General features: G+C 42.2%; 1 protein-coding gene across 2 annotated transcripts in view; it reads right to left on the reverse strand.

Moving 5' to 3' along the window:
• The window catches only part of GUCY2D (guanylate cyclase 2D, retinal), a 35,150-nt gene extending 19,196 nt beyond the window's left edge, over positions 1-15,954 (reverse strand). The window contains exons 1-7 of one of the 2 annotated variants that reach the window (XM_042474930.1): positions 15,084-15,954; positions 9,747-10,048; positions 8,407-8,761; positions 7,352-7,436; positions 7,111-7,207; positions 5,547-5,654; positions 3,258-3,341 (exon numbers count right to left, since the gene is read on the reverse strand). In XM_042474930.1, the coding sequence (XP_042330864.1) occupies positions 3,258-3,341; positions 5,547-5,654; positions 7,111-7,207; positions 7,352-7,436; positions 8,407-8,761; positions 9,747-10,048; positions 15,084-15,801 (1,749 nt within the window). In that variant the 5' untranslated portion in view covers positions 15,802-15,954. The remainder of the gene's footprint in view (positions 1-3,257; positions 3,342-5,546; positions 5,655-7,110; positions 7,208-7,351; positions 7,437-8,406; positions 8,762-9,746; positions 10,049-15,083) is intronic. The other variant, XM_042474931.1, reaches the window with a different exon arrangement.
• Positions 15,955-23,046: the final 7,092 nt, after the last annotated feature.

Genomic DNA, 23,046 nt, shown 5'->3' on the forward strand with positions numbered 1-23,046 from the left:
TCTTGGCATGGGTAACGCATTGGCATTGGCAACGCAACTGTGGAATCACCTCATTTCAGAAATGCAGCTGGTACCATCAATCTGGTCTTTTTGCCACCAAGTGAATTTTTTAAAAAAATAACTAGTATTTCACAGTCTGATCCTCTCAGTATTAAAATCAATTTTAATTGAATTTTTCATGCTGGAAAAACCCATTTGACAAAAGACCGGGAAGAGAACAGAAGTGCTATGACGGCATGTGGAGAGGCGGAAATTTCCCTGTTCCATTTTGCCTTTCTTTTCTTATACAATAAGGCTCTTGGTCTTTTTATTTTTACAATTTGTTGTAGATATTTGCATTTTATATGTATTTTAATACTCCGATATGGTTTCTTTTGTCATTTTTGGTCAAGCTGTACTGTGAGCTACCAAGAAAACCCATTACAGGAAAGTGGTATAAATGCAATACATATATAATAACTCATTTTACTTAATCAGTCCTCGACAATTAACTGATACTGAATAATAGTTATATTATTCAAATAAATATTCACATAACTGTTAACTTAATTTCAAATGTTTTTGTTTGTTATTGTGAGCCAGCCCAAGAACTTTGTTATAGAGAGATAGGCCTATCAAGGCCATGAGTAAATTCATTGAGTCCTTCAGTACTTAATGTTCTATGTTTATAAGCTGGTCACAACTGAACAGGATCCTCTGCATGCATCCTGCCTACCACCCCTTCACTTCTTTCTCTCATCCTACACATCCATCTCCAAGAGACAAGAAACTTCTGAACAGGAGATCCTTGACAAAATCACTATTTCTTGTGATGAGGGGGGATGTAAATCTGCAATAGGACCCCCCTGGACAGGTGGGAAGTTTCTGCCCAGGCTCTATTGTCATTGGAGATCATGTTTGCAATCCGTTGTGTTTGCTTTAATTGGTCAAGAAAAGTATGCATTGGTATGCATCCCCTTCTCCTTCCTACAATTTTTTTCTTTTTCAATGGAAAAGGTGGTATTTCTTAGTCTACTGCCCATCCAATTTAGTTCTAAAGCATCTAATTCCTTCAATGGATCAACTGGAAGAGAAGGTAACCTGTGACTCTCCAAAGGCTAGAAACTTTGGTTTGGCCAGTACCTAGCAAAGAGATTACCTAGGATCCCTCTTACACACACATACACATTTCCCTCTAATTCAAATCAGAAAAGGAAGTACATAAAACAAATAAATACATTGGAATAAAACTTAAGAGACTTTTTGTTCTCATCCTCTCCCTTCTGCCATCCCAACTCCATAGATAAAGTCCCTGGCATGAGAAAGAAGGGGCTGAAGAAAAGTCCCAAGAAATTAGAGCTTTTGGAAAGCTACTTTCTTAGAAGTACAACTCCTAGAATCCACCACTGACTAGGAGATCCAGAAAGCTGCTGCTCCTAAAAGTAACTTTCCAGAGATCTCAATGAATATATGAACTGTTAGCAGAAGGAGTCACCACCTGCTTCCTTCTCTTTGTTGACTCCCAGGAACAAAACAAAGGAAGATTAAAGAAAGATAGAGAGATAGGGCTTCTAAGGTTGCTATGGCATATGTTTTGGTGCTTATCAAACTGTGCTTCCCATCCCCATCCCCATCCCCAAGGCATATTTTATTCCAGGCTATAAAGAGGACCTGGGGTTCCATCTGGAATGACAGCCAAAGGTGGATTGCTTTCTACCCTCTTGAAGGCAGCCTCTCATAACCTGGCATTTTCCCAATGTTTGTGCAGAAAATCCCCCAAATCCTCATCTAACATCAGTGAAGCAAAGTAACTGATTCTTCTGAAGGAAAGGCAGAGACTACTAGCTGATGCAACAGGCTGCAGTCCAGGAAACTGTCATTATGCCACTATCCAGTATGTTGTTTAATCTTTCAGGGGAAGTCTAACTCTTGTTACTTGCTGGGAAATATTTAGATTAAGAAACCTGCATGAGGAAAGGCATCACTTGGAAAGTTACTTTTTAAAAGCAATTTAATCCAGTTAAGGATTGGCACGTCAAAGATCGGAGGTGGAAGGAGTGAGTTACAAATTCAACATGCCATTTTATAACGTTTCCATAAAAGTAATTGGGTGCTGCTGCTTCTGATGTTTGCTGCATGAATTATTTGGTTGTTCATTGTTTTCTGATACTTTAAAAAATAGGATTTATAAAAGAACAACATGAAATGCAAAATTCTTGTAAACCATCTTTCAAAATGCCTAATAATGTTGTTTAAAATCAATTTTAAAAAGCAACAAGAAAAGCTGCTTGGCTCACCAGTATAGTGAACCTGTGCCTCGGTCCCCATTATGTTCCTTTTAAAATATAACCTTTGTCATGTCCTCTCTATCCTGCCTACATTTTCTCCAGAAAGTAAATATAGCTTTAACTTGTTATTTCCAAGACTTGTTGATAGGCTTCTCAGAATATAACAGACAATTAACTACAAGCTGGTAGCTAGGCTTGGACAAAAAGGCAAAAACAGGCACAAGATATGCCTTGAATGGAGGATGCTTTTCATACAGGAGTATGAGATGCTTTTCATATCAACATGACTGCTGAACTTCATTGTATTCAGTCAACCAAAGTTAAGGCTGTTTAATTCTTTCTCACCCCAAGTCTCTTAATTATAGCTGATCCCCTGAATATGTTGAGTTTTAACAGTAAGCCATTGCTTCTTATATCTCTCTGCAGTAGATTAGCAACCAACGGTTTCTTTCTATGGAAAGTCTCTTTTACACCATCAACACACTTAACTTCTCTCCTCAAGAATTTGAAAGAGCCTGAGCCCCCTAAGATCATAAGTCAAAGGAGAGAATCCCAAATACTAAACTGATGCATGAAGTGGTCAAAAATAACTTCTCTGACTGAGGGCCCATTTTCATGTGGACCTAAGTCTAGTTACCTCTCTTTTTTAAATAAACTCAGACCGCATTCATTTCCAGAAGACTTTCCCAGCAAATGACCAATTTCCTATTTTTTTAGCCCTGGTGGCTATCTCCTCTACCATGGAGTAATGTCAAGTCTGGAAGTAGAAAAAGGGTACACAACAAGTGCCATAGCCAACATGTTTCCTCCTTTCAGTTTGAGAGGAGCAAAACAAAACAAGGAAAAACACCTAGCACAGGAGGGGGAAAGGTACAAGAGCTAAAAGAAAAAAGTCAAAAGTGGAGAAGGATATGCGGCAAACCAAACCGGAAGGCAACGGGACTGGCTGAAAGGCACAGCAAAGAGGCCTTTAGTCCAAACGGGACTTACCTGGACAGCGGCTATTATGCCTTGGCTGTTAAACAAAAGAAGGAGCAAAGGGAGATGGCTGCTGGCTTTTTGCTTCTCATCAACCTAAGGACAGCAGGAAGCAGGAGGTCAAAACAAGTGATGCTGATGGAGGAGGGATGGAGAAGGTAGAAAGGAAGGTCCAAACTCAGAACAACAGGTGAGTGAGTTGAGGGGAAGGGAAAGGTACTAAAGCTCCCACACCTCTATTTCAGCCAGGGCTGCCATCAGTGCCTAGCCCCCTACAAATCTTAGGAAAGTTTACTGGGCTTGGGCTACGCTCCCAGAGTCCCCTGGTCAGTTTGGTTAATGGCTTCTGGGTGTTGAGGGACCAAAAAGGAAAAAAAAAAGAATTAAAATTTTCCAAGTTTAGCAAACACAGGTTGTCATAATGGAATATGAGAGTGCTTCTGTTCTAAACAAGTACAAAGTGCATTTTCCCTCCCAGCCACAAATATCATAGATAAGGGCATAGGGCCCCTCAAGTTGGGCTTGAGGCCCCAGAATGTCTCTGCTTAGGAAATCAACCCTGAAATTTTCTCAGCCATTGATCACTCTTTAGAGAGTAACCGAGTCTTATTGCTTCTTCTTATTATTTCTGAAAGAGCTGTGGGACGAAAGGAAAGAGCAATGAATAGGGAAAGATGGAAACACTGGCAGTGATGGGCATACTTGGGTGCTGCCAGCTAAGCTTACATTCACAAGGATCTTAAGAGATGCCTTGATATGTTGGGCAAAAACACCCTTGCAGAACAAGGCTCCTTTCACAACCCAAAAAACAGCCATCCTAAGAATGGTTGGGTTGGGAAAGTGAAAAATTGCCAGCAGAGGAGGAGAAGCCAAGGCTTCCACTTTACCGCTACTAATGGAAGACCAGTGGCAACAGGGAGGGAGGTCCAAACTGGTCCACAGTCTCCATCTATTTGCTACAGTGGGCACCAGCTTAGCCGCCATGCTGGACACATCACATGGCCAAGAAACTGATGGTTTTAGTACTTGGGATTGAGGAAGGACAGGGTGCCTAGAGACTGCATCACTTCCTGACACATACGTTGCAGGAATCGGAGTTGAAGTGGGGAAGGGAAGCAGCAATAGGGAGCAGGAAGATGTGCTGGCAAGCAAAGCCACAGTGATGGGGGTTACTGGGGGCATCCCTTCTTACAGAGTAAAAACCTGCTTCTGCTCCCTGAATGCTTAAGGCTTGCCTCCCTGCAGCCGAGACAGTGGTAACCTGCCACTCGCTCGCTCGCTCGCTTGGTCTCTCAAAATGGTGCCAGTTAGGAAATGTTGCCAGGAAGTCGATAAAAGCTTGAAAAATGTTTTTGTTAAAAAAAAAAAACAACCTAGGAGGACAAGTTTTTAAATAAGCAAATGCTGTTTTTAAATTACAGTGGGTCCTTGGTATTCACTGGGGTTTGTTTCCTGGACCTCTGTGGATAGCAAAATCCATCTCATTAAATACAATTGCATAGTAAAATGGTGTCTTTTATAAAAATGGTAAAATCAATATAAAAGTATGTATGTGTGTGTGTATATATATATATATATATATATATATGAGAAAATTTTCAAGCCATGGATGGTTGAATAGGGAGGGCTGACTGTATATGGCATTTTTAATTTGCTCCATGGCATTCCAGATGCCATTGAACTGTGACTTCCAGCATTCACCATGGGCTATGGTGGCTAATGTTGCATGGGAGTTTCAGTCCACAGGTATCAAGAGGGCTGCTGTTCACCCACCCTTCTTTAGATTGTTTTTTGTGGGTTTTTCGGGCTATGTTGCCATGCTCTAAAAGAGTTTCTTCCTGACGTTTCGCCAGCATCTGTTTGTTTTAAACTTGTATTAGGCATGCATATAATGAAACCACTTTTCATTAATACTGCCAAGCAGTACATAGGTATTACGGATAAAATAAGAAAAAATAAAATCAGTATATAAAGATGAACACAGGTGTGCATTTGAAAGGGAAGAGACTACATGAGAATTATGAGCTCTGTAGGAAAGGTTTTGCTTTTGGATAAAGGGGGGCACTGCATTGAACCTCACAATCCCAGTGTCTGTGCTTTCTTCTCACCCTCCCCACACCCCTATGGCAGTCTTCATTTTGCCCCAAGGATGACCTCTGGGCAGGAGGGTGGTCAGTGCCTTATAATCTCTTGGAAGGTCTCTGCAACAGAGAGTTCTTCTGGTTTGCTCCCCGCTTGTACACACAACTAGTGTCCAGGGATAAGGGATTACTTCTGGTGCAGGGAGGGTAAGGCTGTTACCTCAGCCACAGCAACGCTGGTGTTGTCCGGATGAGCTGCCACACTCTTGAGACTTTTCATGTCTGACATGCTCTTTCCTCCAAGACTAGCACGGCTGTCATTCATTCTCTGGCAGAACAAGTAGGGAAATCAGAATGAACATAAGAACATTTTTTTCTACACGCCTTTAACATTCAATTATGACCCCTAACTGAAGTTGGGGGTTACTAAAGTTAGAATCATCCAAGCCATGGTATTCCCAGTCATTATGTATGGATGTGAAAGCTGGACAGTGAAAAAAAACAGATACAAAAGAAAATCAGCTTATTTGAGATGTGGTGCTGGAGAAGAGTCTGAGGATACCGTGGACAGCCAAAAAGACAAAGAAATGGGTCTTTGAACAGATCAAGCTGGAAATACCCCTAGAAACCAAGGTGATTAAACTGAAGCTGTTGTACTTTGGCCACTTCATAAGAAGACATGACTCAGAAAAGACAATAATACTTGGAAAGGTTCAGGGTAGAAGAAAGAGAGGACACCAAATGGCTAGACTCAATTAGGGAGGTCATGGGCATGAGTCTGCAGGACATGAGCAAAGCAGTGGAGGACAGGGAGTCTTGGAGATGTCTCATCCACAGGGTTGCCATGAGTCGAAGTCGACTTGAGGACAGTTAACAACAAGAACACAACCCCTACCACATCCTGTAGCCCTTGACACAGCTCCTCAATGTCCATGTACCAATGTCTGAATACCAATATTAGTTCCTATATATGGCATTTATTCTGCTTATCGTCCTTTATTTCACTGGTTATATTCTATTCTTCATTTGGGCCTTGGCAATTACTATTACTTGAACTGTACTACTCTGACTGCTCTAGTCCACCTTTCCCTGTCTCTCTTTGAGCTTGCCTACATGGGTGATTTACCCCAAATTCCCCTGGGCTCACTGTGTCCTGTTTACAGGATGCAGGACCAAAACCCTGAATCAGGTCCAGTCTGTCTTCATGATGCCCACACCTGATTTAAGGCTTCTTCCGCCCAATTCTTGCCCCAAATGTCCCAAATGCCCTCTAGGGGACATGGAAACATGTTTTGGGCCTTCCTGGGTCCCAGAGGGCATTTTTAACAACAACAACAACAAAAATTGCACATTTTTTTTATTTGATCCCTGGGGAGCTGGGTGGGTTCCAAATGTGATGGAAATGCCTCCATGCTCTCTCTCTATCATTTTGGAGCAAAGGGTTTTTGCCAAAAATCTTCGATTTCTGGAGGGCCCCAGGGCCACAAAAATAGCCCTGTGGGGCCACATATGGCCTATGAGCCACACTTTGGGAGCACACTGCCAACCTTAAATATGTCAGAGACTCAAATGGCATATTCGCTTGTGAGGTTGATCATTTTCTTAGCATTTGTTTCTTATTTCTGCTTCTAATTATACGTTACAATAAGCTGTCATCTTGTTGCATCGGTGGCTTTATTTTGTTTTGACAACCCTTGATTTTGGTTTAGCCAGAACCTGAATGGTTCAGGAGCCTAGGGTTAAAATAAAAAGCCCTTGCATGGAAACCCTTCCCGTTCATTCACCTTTTTGCTGTTCCCAGTGTTAATGAAGGTCAAATCATCCATGGTGAGGACAATCTTGTTGGGCCCCCTCATTAGCTGAGCGTGCTGAAACTGGCGCCTGTGGGAATCAACAAGGCTGGTCAGAAACCCCAAATGGCTGCCCCAAATCACAAACTCAGAGGAGACCTGCTCCAAAATCCAAAGTAGGTATCAGTTTCTGTCCCATAGAGGCCGAATCATGAGTAGGGTTTGAGCAACTCACCTAAGATGAAAAGCAAGGACAGCTCCACCCAGAGTCAAGGCAATAATCATAAGGAAGATGAAAAAGACAAAGCCAGCATCTATCCCTGGGGCAGGGAAAGAAAAAAGAAGAGTGTTGCCACGTTCACTTCACTCAGGCAAGCTGAGATACCTGAAATTTCCAACTCCATTGGCAAACAGAAGCTTCCATTTTCATCATGTGTAGGGTTACCTTATCAAAAGTGCCCAGCAGCATTCCTCCTACACTTTGGCTCACAGTGGAAAAGCTTTATTTTTGGGATAACAGTTCCCAGAATCTCTCATATGTGGCAGAGTACTTAGACTGCCACAAGCAACTGAGGAATGCAAGTGGCCACATTAGCACCCCAAGAAGTCCTGGAGGGCTTTCTCCCCACACACACACACTGCACCTCCACACACAAAATAAAGGCTACCCCCAAAATGCCTTTTTGGTGGTGTGGGGCCTGTTTTCACCATGTTTTTAAGCCTCCCTGTGCCATTTTGGACCAGGAGAGCCCTTTTCTAAAAAAAACCCCGCTGTCTATACAAATACTCCCAAAATACTACCAAAAAAGGAAGGAAGGAACAAAGGAACGAAGGAAGGAATGAAGGAAGGAAGGAAGGGCTTTCTCATGCAAAGTTACAAAGTACTTAGCCCCAAAACAACAGGAAGTGAGAGGAAGTCCTTCCTGTTCAATTCCTGTTTCCAAAAAAAGGAGGGCAAGATATGATGAAAATGCCACCCAAGCTGCCCAGTAAGCAATTGAGGGGAAAAGATTTCACCCTGGGGTGGCCCTAGGAGGCTACATACAATCCATAGGATGCACTTGACTGGTGGAGTCTTCTTCTTTAGCAGTCTTTAAACAGAGGCTGTCAGGGGTGCTTAGATTGTGTCTTCCTGCATGGCAGGAAGTTGGACTCAATGGCTCCTGTGGTCTCTTCCAATTCTATGATTCTATGTATCTTTGGATTCTATGGCTCTTTATTAAGTTAGAGAGTGAAGTCCAACAAGGACATTCTTGTCAGGTGCTGTATACCCACCACTTCATTGCCTACCTCCAGAGCAGATGTTGACAGAGTCAAACCAGCAATTGGAATCCGAGTCAGGACTGGAGCTATGGGGCCAGTGGATGGAGTGGCCAACATAGCGTAGAGTGCCGGCAGCCACATCCACGCTGTAGGTGCGCCAGAGGCGGTTGCCCTTCCCATCCGTGTCCAAGATGATATAGGGGACCACAGCATCTCCATATTCATCAGCCGACACAGGCTGGCTGAAGCCTTCCAACTCAAAATCCTTGGTGTTTTCAGCAATGCTGGTGCCCATCACCCACTTGCCAGCCTTACGGGTGCTTTCCACTGCCTTGGCCAGGAAGTAGATGGAGTTAAAAATGGTACCAAAGAGAGGATGAGCCTGTAAAGAGAAGGGGGGAAAGAGTGAGGGACACACTCTGCTACCTGAGCAAATTATGCAAGTAGGGAACATTTGTTTTTCTTTTCTTGTTTTTCTTCGTTTGCATTGTGGGATACTCTGTGGGAGTATTCAGCCTTCTACTGCCCTAGTTTTTGTACCAGGGACTGCTGACAAGTTTTCAAAGTCGTTTTCACCATCTTATCGACCAGGCATGAACATATTTGCAAATGTTCTTGTCCTTGACAGGTTGAGACACTCCATCAAAAAAGCCTGTCAATCACCTGGAGTTCTTTTGCCCCCACCTGAGACAAAAAAGGGCCAGAACTTTTTCCCATCAGTAGTAGTAAAAAGGGAGGGGGGGCTACTAGCAAATGTTTGAAAATAGTAGGATACAATGTTTGTTTGCAAAACACTCTGTTGTACATAAAAACAAATGGCTTTGGGGGGAACCTTTGTGAATTTTTTAGCTCATAAAAAACATACCTAAACTGCCAAAAAAAAATCACTGAAAAATGCACAGATAGTTTTTTGTGGGTTTTTCGGGCTATGCACAGATATTCTCATACATTCACCCCACAGAAAGAAAGGTTTTTAAATGTTTTTGTTCTTACATGCGGGAACAAAATAAACAAAGACGTATTGCCTTGCTATAGGCTGGAAACTTGATCCTGTTAAGCCTTTTTTTAAATTTATTTATTGTACAATAACTTAAGACTTTAAGTTTAAAACAAGCAAAACAGGATGCAAGTTTCTAGAACGTAGCGAGGCAGTCCATCTTTGTTTATTTCATTCCTGCATGTAAAAATAAAACAATTCAAAATGGTTGCTGAATTCTCTGCCATATTCACACCTAAGAGCAAATGCTGTGTTGAGCATATGCAAGATAAACAGCTCCTAACACAGAGATCCTCATTCAATCAGCTTCTTCAGCTCCAATAATCCCCATCCAAACCCCTCCATTTAGTTTCTGTTTTCGGTGGTGCACCTTGTCAGCATCGAGGTGACCAGGAATATCCCGTTTCTCCTGAGCTTCCCGGAAGGCTTCACGGAAGGAGCGTTCTGGTGAGTCGATGGTGATGGTGAGCACCGCATCATAGGCCAGGCGCAATTTGATGCTGTCATCCAACATAGTGTAGGCTTCCTTCTGGTAGGGCATGCTGTAAGTCAGGGCATCGTAGGGGATGAAAACATAGGTCCCGTCAGTCATTTTCATGTCCTCCGCTTTCTCCAGCAAGATTTGCTGCTCCTCTCCACCCAGAAGCACAGAATGCATGCACATAACGATAACTGGAAAAGAACGGGATGAGATGCGGGAGGAAAAGAAACAGGAATTGGACAGAGGCGCAGGTAGGAAGAGGAGAAATGGGTAAGAAAGTTGAGAGAGAGAGAGAGAGAGGGAGAATAATAATGCAAAAGTCAGAGTTCATCATAGCATAATTTGAACCTGTGGGATGACAATAAGGGATGTAAGGCCTCTGTGTATGTGTAGCCAAGTACCACTTTTGTAACAGACTCATCCCAAACATCTCAGATTAAGTAAAACAGCATGCTCCCATGCAAGCTGGAAAAGCCTCAGTAGACCCCTGTTTCAAGCTCTCGTTAGCACTGCGGCCAAAGTGAAGTTCTCTTTGACAAAGAAGGTGCATCTGGTGCCTTTTCTTCACAACCAAATAATTATTTATTGCTCTCAACATCTTGAGCATCCAGCCAAGTGAAAGAGGATTCCTAATAGGCTTTAACACCAAGTGCTGGTGTAATTTTTGTTTTGAGGAAGGAAGGGAGAGGCCTACTTCAGCCACAAACATCTAGGCTTTCGACTGCCTCCCAGAGGGCATTTTCCATCGTCGCCCCCAGACTGTGGAACGGCCTCCAGATGAGATCCGTCTGCTTACATCCTTAGACAGCTTTAAAAAGGCTGTTAAGACGGATCTCTTCCGGCAGGCCTTCCCAGAATAGAGAACCCAGCCTTAGAAAAACGTCTGGGAAAGATACTGCTGCTCCCACTGGTTGCTTGTTGGTATGATGTTGTTGACCTTCTGGCCAGTTTTTAACTTGTGTGTTTGTTTGTTTGTTGTTGTTTTTTGTTCTGTTTTTTTAAATATTGCATTGGATTTAATACTTTTTTAAGGAGGGGAGGGTACCAGGGATTTTATGTGTTTTGTATTTTAACTTGGTTAGCCGCCCCGATTGTTCTCAGAGGGGCGGGATACAAATAAATGTATTATTATTATTATTATTATTATTATTATTATTATTATTATTAGTTTTAACAAATATATATAGCTTTCACAAATTAGATCTTGGCAATGGGTTAGAGAAAGGAGTATTTTGGAATCAGTGTACCAAACCCATCCGGTGGAGACATTCTGTGGCTACAAACTAAGCTAAAGACTGGGACTGACCCTACTATTAGGAATAGCAGCCATCTCAGGTATTGTTAAAAGGCAGCAACAGATGATTTATTTCCTTGGTTTATCATTGTATTTTTACAGCCATGGATGGGGAAAGGTGCTTATAGGAGCTTCTGCCTTGTGTACTAAAACAATTTGCTTGACAGTGAACCCTGTATTGCACACCAGTGCCAGAGATTTAGAGCCTGTAGGCAGACTTTTCCAACATCACTTCTGTTCAAAGTAAGCACCATTTAGAGCTAGAAACAGACCTCCACAGACCACCAAAAAAGACATCTCCCACCTAAGGAGCAGGTTTCCAGCATATAGGATGATGCACAAATTGTCAATTATTAAAGTTCATGTAATTTTATTCACAGAGCATGAAAGGTGCTTAGTCTACATTTAAACTAAGCTGTTTCTTCCAAGCTGAATGTGAAGAGGACAGCAGGCAATACACTTAAGGCAAAACTAGGTGTGATACAAATGCAAAATTAGGAAGAGAAGCACAACAGGTTCTCTTGTAATGTAATAGCAGGAGCAAGAGTATCCAGGTGTGATTTGATGGGAGTCACAGTGCAGGGGAAGGGAGGCTTAATACTTTCATCTCAGTTGCAAGAGTGACCAAAACTCCTTCCCCACACCCCATTTTCCACTACTATTAGCATTAGGGGGAAAAAGCTCTCTCACTGGAATTGGAACACATTACACATCATCCCTTGGGAAAAGATAGAGACTCGGTTTATTGATGTATTGTGTGCCTTCTAGTTGTTTCTGACTTATGGCAACCCAAAGGAAAACCTATTACAAGGCTTTCTTGGTAAAATTTGTTCAGAGGGGGGCTGCCTTTGCCTTCCTCTAAGGTTAAGAGTGTGTCACTTGCCCAAAGCTGCCCAGTGGGTCTCTATGGCCAAATGAAGATTGAACACAGGTCTCTCAGTCCAACATTCAAACCACTACACCATGGAGTAAACTAATTGGGTGGCCTTGAGGCAATCATAATAATCTGGTTGATTGTTATGAAGATAAGAAGGACACATTGTTGGAAGTAAGGTAAAATAACAACAGCAGAGCTGGACAGTGAAGAAAGCCAACCAGAAAAAAAAATCAACGCATTTGAGATGTAGGGCTGGAGAAGAGTGCTGAGGATACTGTGGACAGCCCAAAAGACAAGCAAATGGGTCCTTGAACAGATTAAGCCTGAAATCTCCCTGGTAGCCAAGATGGTTAAACTGAGGCTGAGCAGTGGAGGACAGAGAGCCTTGGAGACGTCTCATCCACAGGGTTGCCATAAGTCAGGCTGACTCAAGAGCAATTAACTACAGCATGTTGTTGTTATTTTGGTATCACAGTCTACCAGGTGTTGCTGACTAAAGTTTGGGACCGTTAGTAATTTGGATTTTATCCAAGAATCTAGGGGTCAGTGAAGTATCATCAGATAATGTGCCGTGTTCCAAGTAGTGTCACTTTTAGTGGCAATTGCTTTATCACTCCAAAAACCAATATGATCCTAGGCTGCATCAACACAAGTATAGTGTCTAGATTAAGGGAAGTAATAGTACCACTCTAATCTGTTTTGGTCAGACCTCATCTGGAATATTGTGTCCAGTTCTGGGCACCACAATTCAGGAAGCGTATTAGTAAGCTGGAGCATGTCTAGAGTAGTGCAGCCAAAATGAGAAAAGGTCTCAGAAACATGCTGTATGAGGAGCAGATTAAGGAGCTGAGTATGTTTAGCTTGGAGAAGAGAATGTTAAGAGGTGGCATATAGCAATGTTTAAATATTTGGAAGGATGTCATACTGAGGATGGAGCAAGCTTGTTTTCTCCTGCTTCAGAGAGTAGGTCACACATCAGTGATTCAAACTATAGGAAAAGAGATTTCATCCAAACTTTGATGGTAAAAGTTTTTCGACATTGGAATATGCTGACTGAGTGTGATAGAGTCTCCTTCTCTGGAGTTTTTTAGACAGAGGCTGGATGCCCATCTGTTGGGAGTACTTTGATTGTGTATTCCTGCATGGCAGAATGGGGTTGAACTGGATGACCCTTGGGGTCTCTTCCAGCTCTAGGATAATATACACCCAGAGTGCCACTGGAACTGCAGCTATTTCCGGTTCCCAGTGCTGAATCTCAGTTTGCGAGTCTCAAAATTTAATGCTATTATTATCTGTTTTATTGTCAACTGGAGTTTAGGACTCTTCAGATTCTTCTCTCCAAGAATTTTGGAACCAGTGAGATATTGTCAGATAATATGGCAGTTTCCAAGCAGTGCCATATTATTATTATTATTTTCTAATTTGCCATTGTTATTTACCTATGGCGATTTCATTCCGACATTTTGTCAGTGCAATTCAAATTATTCCCAGAGCACCAATCCCTACTCAAACCAAAGTTGTTTTCTTTTCCGGGAAGTACTGAGTTGTAGTTTGGATATGTCTATTCTCCAGTCTGTAAGCATTCTGGGAAGCAGGGTGTTATAATGCAAGAACGGTCATGCCGACAATTCAGTCCAGGTCAGTCACAGATATTCTCACAAGATGGAGGGTGAAACTAAAGGGTGGTCATCAACCAATCCAGGAGTAATTATAACAAGTCAGCAGTGCAGATACCAGAAGACAGAAAGGAGTAAATGAAGCCATCAAAGTGAAGCCAGTCCAAGGGCAAGAAAAAACAGAGAACAGTCAACCACCCAGATAAAAGAGTTGTGAACAAGAAAGACACTGGGAGCTGCTCCCTCAGCAACAACACCAGGTGCCTAATTAATCAATATCTCTTACTTAGCAGCCACTGGAATCAGTGTCTATATCTTCATTACTTAGTAAAGGATAGGACCTGTTGTCAGAATCTTCACTTCACTTGTTTAGAGAAGGGGCTGAACTTGGTGATCCAGATGGGACTGGGAAAGACTACACTGTGGAGCAGTTGTGAGGTAAGACTGATCAGCCTTCCCCCAATCAGGTGCCTGTAGTAATTCCCAGATGTGTTGGAGTACAACTCTTACAATTCCTAGCAAGCATGGCCAGTGGATGATGAGAATTGTAGTCCACCACATCTAGAGGGCATCAGATCATGGAAAACTAATGTAGATAGTACCATTCTAAATGGTCTGATATAGTCCAACTTGGTTTCATGGTCCAACTTGGTAATGTAATGCAGTTGAGCACTCAAAATGCTCTTCATTTACTGTCATCTTCCCTGTCCCCTAACCAACTACGTAAGCATCCAGATTGTGTGCTTGTACTTGTTGTGCCTGTGTGCACATGTATACATTTGTCAATTCCAGTTAAAGTTTTGTACACAGGATCATCGGAAAGGCTGGGAGAAGCCAACATTTAGGCTGTATGGGGGAGATGAGGAGGCAATCCAATGGTTTCTGTTGTAATCAAAAATTAATAAAAAAAAGCTTTTCTAACAAATAATAAAAACTAAATCTACACCTTAATCATCTGACTGACAAATGAATTCATTTTCACTTCTGTTATAATCTTGTTATGAGCTGAACCTTTGCTCAACAGATTATCTTGCAGTGACAACTTAATAACCTTTTGCTCTGAGCTTCTGTTCATCTGGTGTGCCTCATATTCAGCTATGTTCTTCCAGTGGGAGATGATATGGGAGGTGAGACATCAATCTTATGTTGGGCTCTTACATCTCACAGAATGGGGTCCAATTAAATTAAATAGTTTATCCCTAATATATATGGTAGCCATAGCCAATGCTTGTTAGTTGGACCTAGTTCTATTATCCCATAGCTATACTAGACCTCTAACAAACAGCATTAATATCAGAATTTGGAGTGCCTTGTTGAACAACAGTTCCCAGAATCCTGGGACCATGGCCACACTGGCTGGGAGATTCTCAGAGTTGTTGTCCAACAAAGTGACTTTCCCATGCTCTGGTCACAAAAAATATCGTCTGTCCCCACCATACCTTTTACATCGTAGACCCTCTGTACCCTGCGGAGAGCATCCCGGGCCCCTTCGGGTTCATTTTCCATGGTGGTCACTATACTGACAGGGAGGCCAAAGTTACGCAACGAATCGGCCAGGCCTTCGCCTACTTCCACCCACAAGTCCTGCGCAGAGGTTATCACAGCGACATGAGCCCATCGGAAGTACTTGAGCACAGTGTAGAGCACAGCGGAAGCCTGTGGCAATGGCCGGGCAAAGGTGCCAAATCGCTCCACCTCGGCATCATCTGTCAAGCAAGACCAGGAGAAGATGGGTTTGTTCCAAGCTTTTCCTAACAAACCAGCTGCTTCGCAGGTTGCTGGGTTGACCGGACCTACAAATCCAGAAGCATAGCGTTCTGAGTTGATAAAGCCCACCATGGCCTTGGATGACTGGCACTCTTCACTGAGGAGGACATAATCGAACCAATATCCCTGGTTCAGTGTTGGGTCCTTATTGATGCGAGAAACTGCCAAGCTGGCAGCTGCATCAGGGTAGGCCCTGGCGTAGATAGAGTCACAGTTCCAAGGACCTATCACACCCACTTTGAAAGTAGTGGCTTGGATACAGCAGGGCAAACAAAGGAACAAGAGCCAGAGGAGAAGGGCCCGTCGACGAGGACGTCTGTAGCAGCCCCACCTGGGATGGTTGGAAAGACGAAGCAAGAAACTGTGGAAGTCAAACCGGGCTAGGATCATTTTGCTGCAGAGCCAGGGAATGGTCCAGTTGGGTATAAGGGACAAGGAAGAGAGGAAATGGGAGAAGGCACAGCTCACAGAGCCTTTATTTAGTTCCTCAGGGGCCAGGCCCAAAAGTCTTTGGTTGGAGTAGGTTCGTTTGCCGCCATCAACTCAGTCACGTTTCACCATGTATGGTCAGAAGAAAAGAGAGGATGCAGGGAATAAAGCTGGAAAATAAAGAAAAAGAAACATCAGAACAATTTATCTGGTGTTGACTCCATACAGCAGGTAAACAGTGGGCATAAGAAAGAGGTAGGCAAAGTACAACCCTCCAGCTGTTGTTGGTCAACAAGAGAAATATCAGAACCTCAGCTTCCAGCATTCCTGTTTGCTCACTATGCCATAGCACTGTGGATGGATACACTTTGCCCACCTTGGCATAAAAACACAAATGCTTCCTATTTTGCCTACTAGACAGAGTACCATCCAACATCTGTCCTTTGGCAAAAAATTCTCTTATCACTGTCCAAAATACTTACATTGCCTCTATAAGTAGCCATTTTTATATTTGTAAAATTCACCTTGACCTCAGAGACAGCCATCTGGTGAGAATTTCTAAGAGAGGCAAAAAAAGAAAGAAAGAAAGAAAGCAAAAAGCAAAATGCCTCCTAGTCCTTGATAATTCCATGCCCCTAGTTATCACTGCCTGTCCTGCTGAGAGCCATGCCCATTTATGTGCCATATAACATGGAGAAAAGCATTCACTATCAAACACACATAGGTCATGGTGGGAGAGGACAACTGCTTTGGCTAAAGTCCATCCTATCCCATCAGCCTTGGCTGGTATTAGCCAAACCACTGCTCTGTTCATGCTCCAGCACCTTTGTAAATCTGCCCCCACCTTCCCTCAAATCCTAATCTTGCAGCTGAACTAAAACAGGATTACCCTTTTGGCCTCAGCTGCCTGATCATATTAGGTGTGAATTGGCACGATGGCACTCCTGCACCCACGTGTCCTGAGCAGGTCACCTCTACCAATTCCTTCATGGGAGAAAAGGGGATGGGTACCACCTCAGCCAGGAATACCTTCACCCCCTTGGCTACCTTACCAATCAAAAACACTGCGAATTGACATTTTAGAGGGGGAAAACACAATTTTGTTTTGGTTTCATGTGCATGGCAAGGAAATGGAAGAAGGTAGAGGATACAGGAAACTAGAAACATCAACTGCATTTTATACTTAATATAACAGGTCACGGAAAATACAAGAAAAGTTCCTTTTAAATATATTTAATATTTTTAACCTAGATAACCAAGGGTTCATCTGCACTGCAGAAATAATGCAGTTTCACACTGCTTTAACTGCTATGGACCTCTGATATTGACGTTTTGTGAGATATTTAACTTTTTCTGTGAGAGAGCTCTGGTATCACAACAACTGCAAATTTGAGGATTCCATAACATTGAGCCGTGGCAGTTAAAGTGGTGCCAACACTGCATTATTTTCTTGGTAGACCTATTGTGACAAGGTCTATCATGCATATGATGAACTGGGGTCAAAGCCATGAAGGTTCATGCTGCCAATCTCTTTCTTTTAATGGTCTCAAGGTACTACAAGATTCCTTTGCATACTGTTGGGCATGCTTTGATTGTGATTTCCTGCATGGCAGGGGATTGGACTTGATAGCCCTTGTGGTCTCTTCCAACTCTATGATTCTATGATTCTCTTTCCGCAGTACAGATACAGTCTTAGCTGCAACGGTGAATGCACTGGTAACCTCCCAACCGGACTACCGTAATGTGCTCTACGTGGGGCTGCCACTGAAGAAAACTCAGAAGTTGCAGCTAGTGCAAAATGAAGCATCTCAATGGCTAACTGGAATATCATATTGACAGTATGTAATGCCACTCTTAAAATAATTGCACTTGCTGCCAATACATTTCTGGTCTTAATTCAAGGGGCTTGTGATGACATTTAAAGTCCTAAACAGCTTGAGACCTCGATACTTGAGGGAGTGCCTTTCCCAATATGTGCCTGCCCAGGGATTAAGACCTGCTGTGGGGGGCTCCTCTGTGTCCCACCAGTGAAGTCAAAACACTGTGTCCATGGAAAATACATGGGAAAGGGCCTTCTCATCCCTGGCCCCGAACTGTGGCTTGCTCTCCCCTGGAGTCCCAATGGGCTGCAACACTTGTATTTATACTTTTTTAAAAATTTAAAAATTAAAATCTGTTTTTAGCTCATTATATTGTTGAATACAGAGAACCAGTATGTTGTAGCGGTTTGGGCATTGGACTACAACTCTGGAGACCAGGGTTCAAATCCCTGCACAGCTATTGAAACCAGTTGGGTGACGTTGGGCAAGTCACACTCTCTCAGCTGCAGGGAAGGGCAAAGGGGAAACCCTCTCTGGACAAATCTTGCCAAGAAAACCTTGTGATAGTGTCCCTTTAGGGATGCCATAAGTCTAAAACAACTTGAAGTCACACAGCAACAATTGTTTAGTATGTTTTTAGCTTATTTCAACTATCTTACTGTTTTCAGCCTATTTCACCTTTTTAATGCTATTGCAAGCCGCTGGGTATAAATATTCTAACAAAAATATTCATTGTTGTTGTTGTTGTTGTGTGCTGGCAACCCTAAGGCAAACCTAACATGGAGTTTTCTTGGCAAGATTTACCGTATGCAGAGGGTTTGCCATTGGCTTCCCCTGAGGCTGAGAGCATAGGACTTGCCAAAGGTCCACCCAGTGGGTTTCGTGGCCAAGCCAGGAATCGAACCCTGGTCTCCAGAGTTGTAGTCCAACACTCAAACAACTACACCATGCTGGCTCTGTATATTAATACCCCATGATAGGATTGCCTTAGGGTCACCGTAAGTCAGAAATGGCTTAAAGGCACACGACGACAACAATTAAGGCATTATCTGAAAACAACAGAAGTAATAGCATTTGTTACCGAAAGTTTAGAAATACAGTGAATATAACAATTATGTGTAAAAGTGGAGTCTTTCTCATCCTTTTAAAACATTTTAGAATTTTCAGTTTGGTTCTCTACGCATTGCTGCTCATGTACACACTTTGTGGGTGAAATAATAATCTATTTCCTCGCATGTGCATTAAATATTTCTCTATAAACAAATATTTAACTATTTGTTTTAATAGCTTCATTTATAAGGTAAAATGCATCTCTTTGTATTACTGCTGCTAGTAGAAAACTCACAAACCCATGTCAGTTTTTAACAATCAAGTTCTGAAAGCCTAAGTATCCGAATTTAAAGTGTGAGAGAAGAACATGCAAGAAGGCATTCAAGGTGTAAAATCAAAATGCGGTTTTGGCTAGAAGGCAGAAACTTTTATTTTCTAGATAAAAACAGATCTTGTCTTTTGACATTCGTTTTCCAAAATTGTTTAGAAAGGGGTATATTAGAGATACATGGAATCTGTTTCTACCATTCTCGTCGTCCCATTTAGGAGTAGCTGCTGTGTTAATAAGCAGCATGAGAAGTATATCTATTTTCAATGGATAAAGGTTGAAAGGCTCATCTTTTCACACCTGTGGATCTAACCTATTAATACCTGTCTGGCATGGCATTTATCAACTAATAGAAGCCTAAATACCTTCAAGGCACCAGAGCCTGTCTAATCTTTGAAGCTAAACAGGGCCAGTCCTAGCTATGCTTGGATGGGAGGCCAGCAACAAATGCCAGGTGTGCTGTAGGCTACATTTCAAAGGAAGGAACTGGTAAAACCACCTCTGAGTATTCCTTACCTAAGAAAATCCTATGAAATTCATGGGGAGACAGCCGACTTATGGCACATACACATAGAAGACTAAAGCTCATCTTTTGACATTTAAAAACAACATGGTGGTTTAAAAAGAAAACAAGCTAGCTGTTTCACTGGGTAAATGGTGCTGAACAAGGACACCTCAGTTAATTGTGTATAAATAGGACTGTTTCACATATAACACCAATGGAGGCCCCAATCTGGTCTCTGTTCTTGGTCACAAATTTCCATTTTGTAATTACTGTATAGCAATTACATCTTTCTTTCTGGACACTATTGGTTTCTCCTGCCACTCCGCATTAGGATTGGCACAATTTATTTGTATGATTATTCAAATATTTCTACCCCATCCTATTCAAAAGATCTACGGCAACATTCAATTAACATCAATACTAACAATTTAAAACAATGAAAAATAATTTAAACTGACTAAGGTCATATTAAATACATTATCAAGTTAAAACAGATTTAGAAGATCAGAGTTTAAAAATCTCATGCGCAGCATGGGAAGTAAATCCATGCAAAGCAAAGATTTTAATAAACAGCTATGTTCTTACTTGGTGCCTAAATGGAAACAAGAGAGAGCCAGAGTGGCATAGTGATTTCAGTGTTCGACTAAGACTCTGGAGGACAGGGTTCGAATACCGGCTTTGCCATGGAACCAAGTGGGGAAGTCATACTCTCTCAGCCTCAGAGGATGCCAATGGCAAACCCCCTCTGAAGAAACGTGCCAAGAAACCCTCATGAAAGGTTCACCTTAGGGTTGCCATTAGTCAGAAATGACTTGAAGGCACACAACAACAACAACAACAACAACAACAACAACAACAACAACAACATGGAACTAGTGTTGGTGCCAATCAGGCCTCCAAAGAGAGGGCAGATGAAAATATTTATTGATCTATTCATTGATTCATTCATTTGTTCAATATTTTGCCTTTCTTCTGGACATACTTTGCCTCACATGAAGTTAAGAACAATGTACACTAAAAACCTATTTAATACCAAAAAAATTAAGACTACATTACAACAGTTTGATACAGCACTACACAGAAAAAGATTAAAACATAATAATTAGTATTTGCTGCTGTTGTTGTGTGCCTTCAAGTCATGTGCAACTGACAGTGACCCTAAGACAAAGCCATCAGAGGGTTTTGTTGGCAAGATTTATTCAGGGGAGGTTTGTCTTGCCCTTTCGCTGAGGCTAAGAGAGCATGACTTGACCAAGTTCACCCAGTGGTTTTCATGGCCAAGTAAAGATCTGAAATCTGGGGTCCAAGAGTTCTGGTCAGACACTCAAATTCCTACACAGTGCTGCAGTGTACACCCCTAAAAAGTTCTTTTGCCCCAGTAACTGAAAGGCCAAATACCTGCCTAAATAAAAAGGTTTTTGGCTCATCATAGAATCACGAAATTGGAAAAGTCCAGTCCAACTCCTTTCTGCCATGCAGGAATACACCATTAAAGCACTCCTGACAAACAGCCATCCAACCTCTAAAAACATCCAAAGAAGGAGTCTTCATCACACTCCAAGGCAATGTCTTCTAATGTCAAAAAAACCCTTACTGTTAGGAAGTTTTTCCTAACACTTAGGTGGAAGATCTTTTCTTATAGCGTGAATCCAATAGAGTAGACAAAGGGTCATCCAAGCCTTCCCTGGCAGGAAATTTCACAAGTTTGGGGCACCACTGAGAAGGCCTTCTCTCATGTCCTCACGCCATGCATTTGCTGCACTGGTGGGACAAACAGGAGGACCCAGGGTGACCAGACATCCTCCTTTTCCAGGACATGTCCTACATTTCAACCTTCTGTCCAGGAGGAGTTTCAATATGGTCTCTCTTTTGAGCATGATTAAAGAGCACGAATTTATATTTGTATGTGTGTTTTTAGCTTTTCTTTTGTAATGCTCTACATTTTTCTTGAATGTCCTACATTTTACAGTGCCTTGTCCTCCTTTCAGTTATGACATCTGGTCACCTGGGAAGACCCTACTCCCAGCACATCTCAGTCTTTGAGCAGGAAAGGCACATCCCTCAATAATCAAGGTCCCAAGCTGATTCATGCCTTAAACGTCATCATAATCTATGGAGTTTATCACATGAAGGAGAGTGGGAATTTATCCTGTGAATATGTGCAAAAATTTATAATTGTGCAAAACAATTTCACATGATATTGCACAAAACGCTCCATTAAAGTGGTTGCAAAGAAGCATTAACGTGCATCTTTTTACTTCCGGGATTTTGGCGACAATGCATTTCCGATGTCACTTTATTTGCGCAATTGCTTGTGATAGTCACTCACACAATTACTTGCTATTTTTGCTTTATTTGCAGGATGCTTTACTCTCTCTTTAATGCTGAAATTAGTGCCAGTATGATAAACTCCTATGCAAATTCCATCGCCCAGTCTTTACAAATAGAGAAGTCATGCATGTTGCTGTCAGGGTCATTTGCAGGCACTTTGTTGCCGGAGGCAAAGGACCAGTTGGTGCTCCATCAGAACAGAAGCTAACTGGCCTCACCACTGAACCTTACTTCAGCACTAGGGAATGCAGGGCACCTTAGGGAGAAGTTGCCAAAGTATGGTCCTTGGGCCACATGTAAACCCCCAAAGCCGTTTCTGTGGCCCTTGAGCTCCCCCTTTTCTGCTCTTCTTAAAGGGTGGATGGTCCTTCCTAGACACCCTCACAAGCAGCAATTTAACTTTTAAGTAAGTTGCACATTTTTAATATTAAAAGGGCCATGGCTCAGTGCCCAAGAGATCTCCTGGTGCCACAACAAAGTACAAATCTCATAATTCCATAGCACTGAGCCATGGCAGTTAAAGCAGTGTCAAAGTGCATTAATTCTGCAGTGTGGATGCAGCCCCAGAGGCCTGGGTGATCAACTAACGCAAACCTTCTCCATTAACAGGTAATTGCAAAAATGCTGGTAGTACGGTTTTAAAAGAGGGCGAGAGATTGGGAAGACAAGCTAACATGCCCCTCTCTTTGTGGGAAATCAAACATGAAAACTTGAACAGCTTTCATGAAGGAAGGTAATAAAGGAAGTTTGTCAAGTGCTAATGCTCTTTTATTTTTCCCTCCCTTGTATCAAACAGCTAAGGAAGAAATACAGAAATAAAGCAGCAGACTGGCTTTCAGGAACCACTTCAAACCCTTCTTGGTTAGAAGCACCTTCCAGTATCAAATGCGAAGATTTCCAGCTGTGGTAAAATGCTTACTGCTGTTATCGTCGCTTGCTGTTTTGTAGGGTGGTAGATTATGGTTTTGAACTCAAAGCCAGGAATAGGAATAATACAGTTGGTTCTTCATATCCATGGATTCTACTGCATTCATTCCCCATTGAAAATAATCCCCACAAAATAAAATAAAAAAATCCTAAACTCCAAAAAGCAAACCTCGATTTTTCCATTTTATGTAAGGGACACCATTTTACCATGTCATGGTACATAATGGGACTTGGACATCTGTGGA

The sequence above is a fragment of the Sceloporus undulatus genome, chromosome 6, assembly GCF_019175285.1.
Source record: "Sceloporus undulatus isolate JIND9_A2432 ecotype Alabama chromosome 6, SceUnd_v1.1, whole genome shotgun sequence".
NCBI classification, from domain to species: domain Eukaryota; kingdom Metazoa; phylum Chordata; class Lepidosauria; order Squamata; family Phrynosomatidae; genus Sceloporus; species Sceloporus undulatus.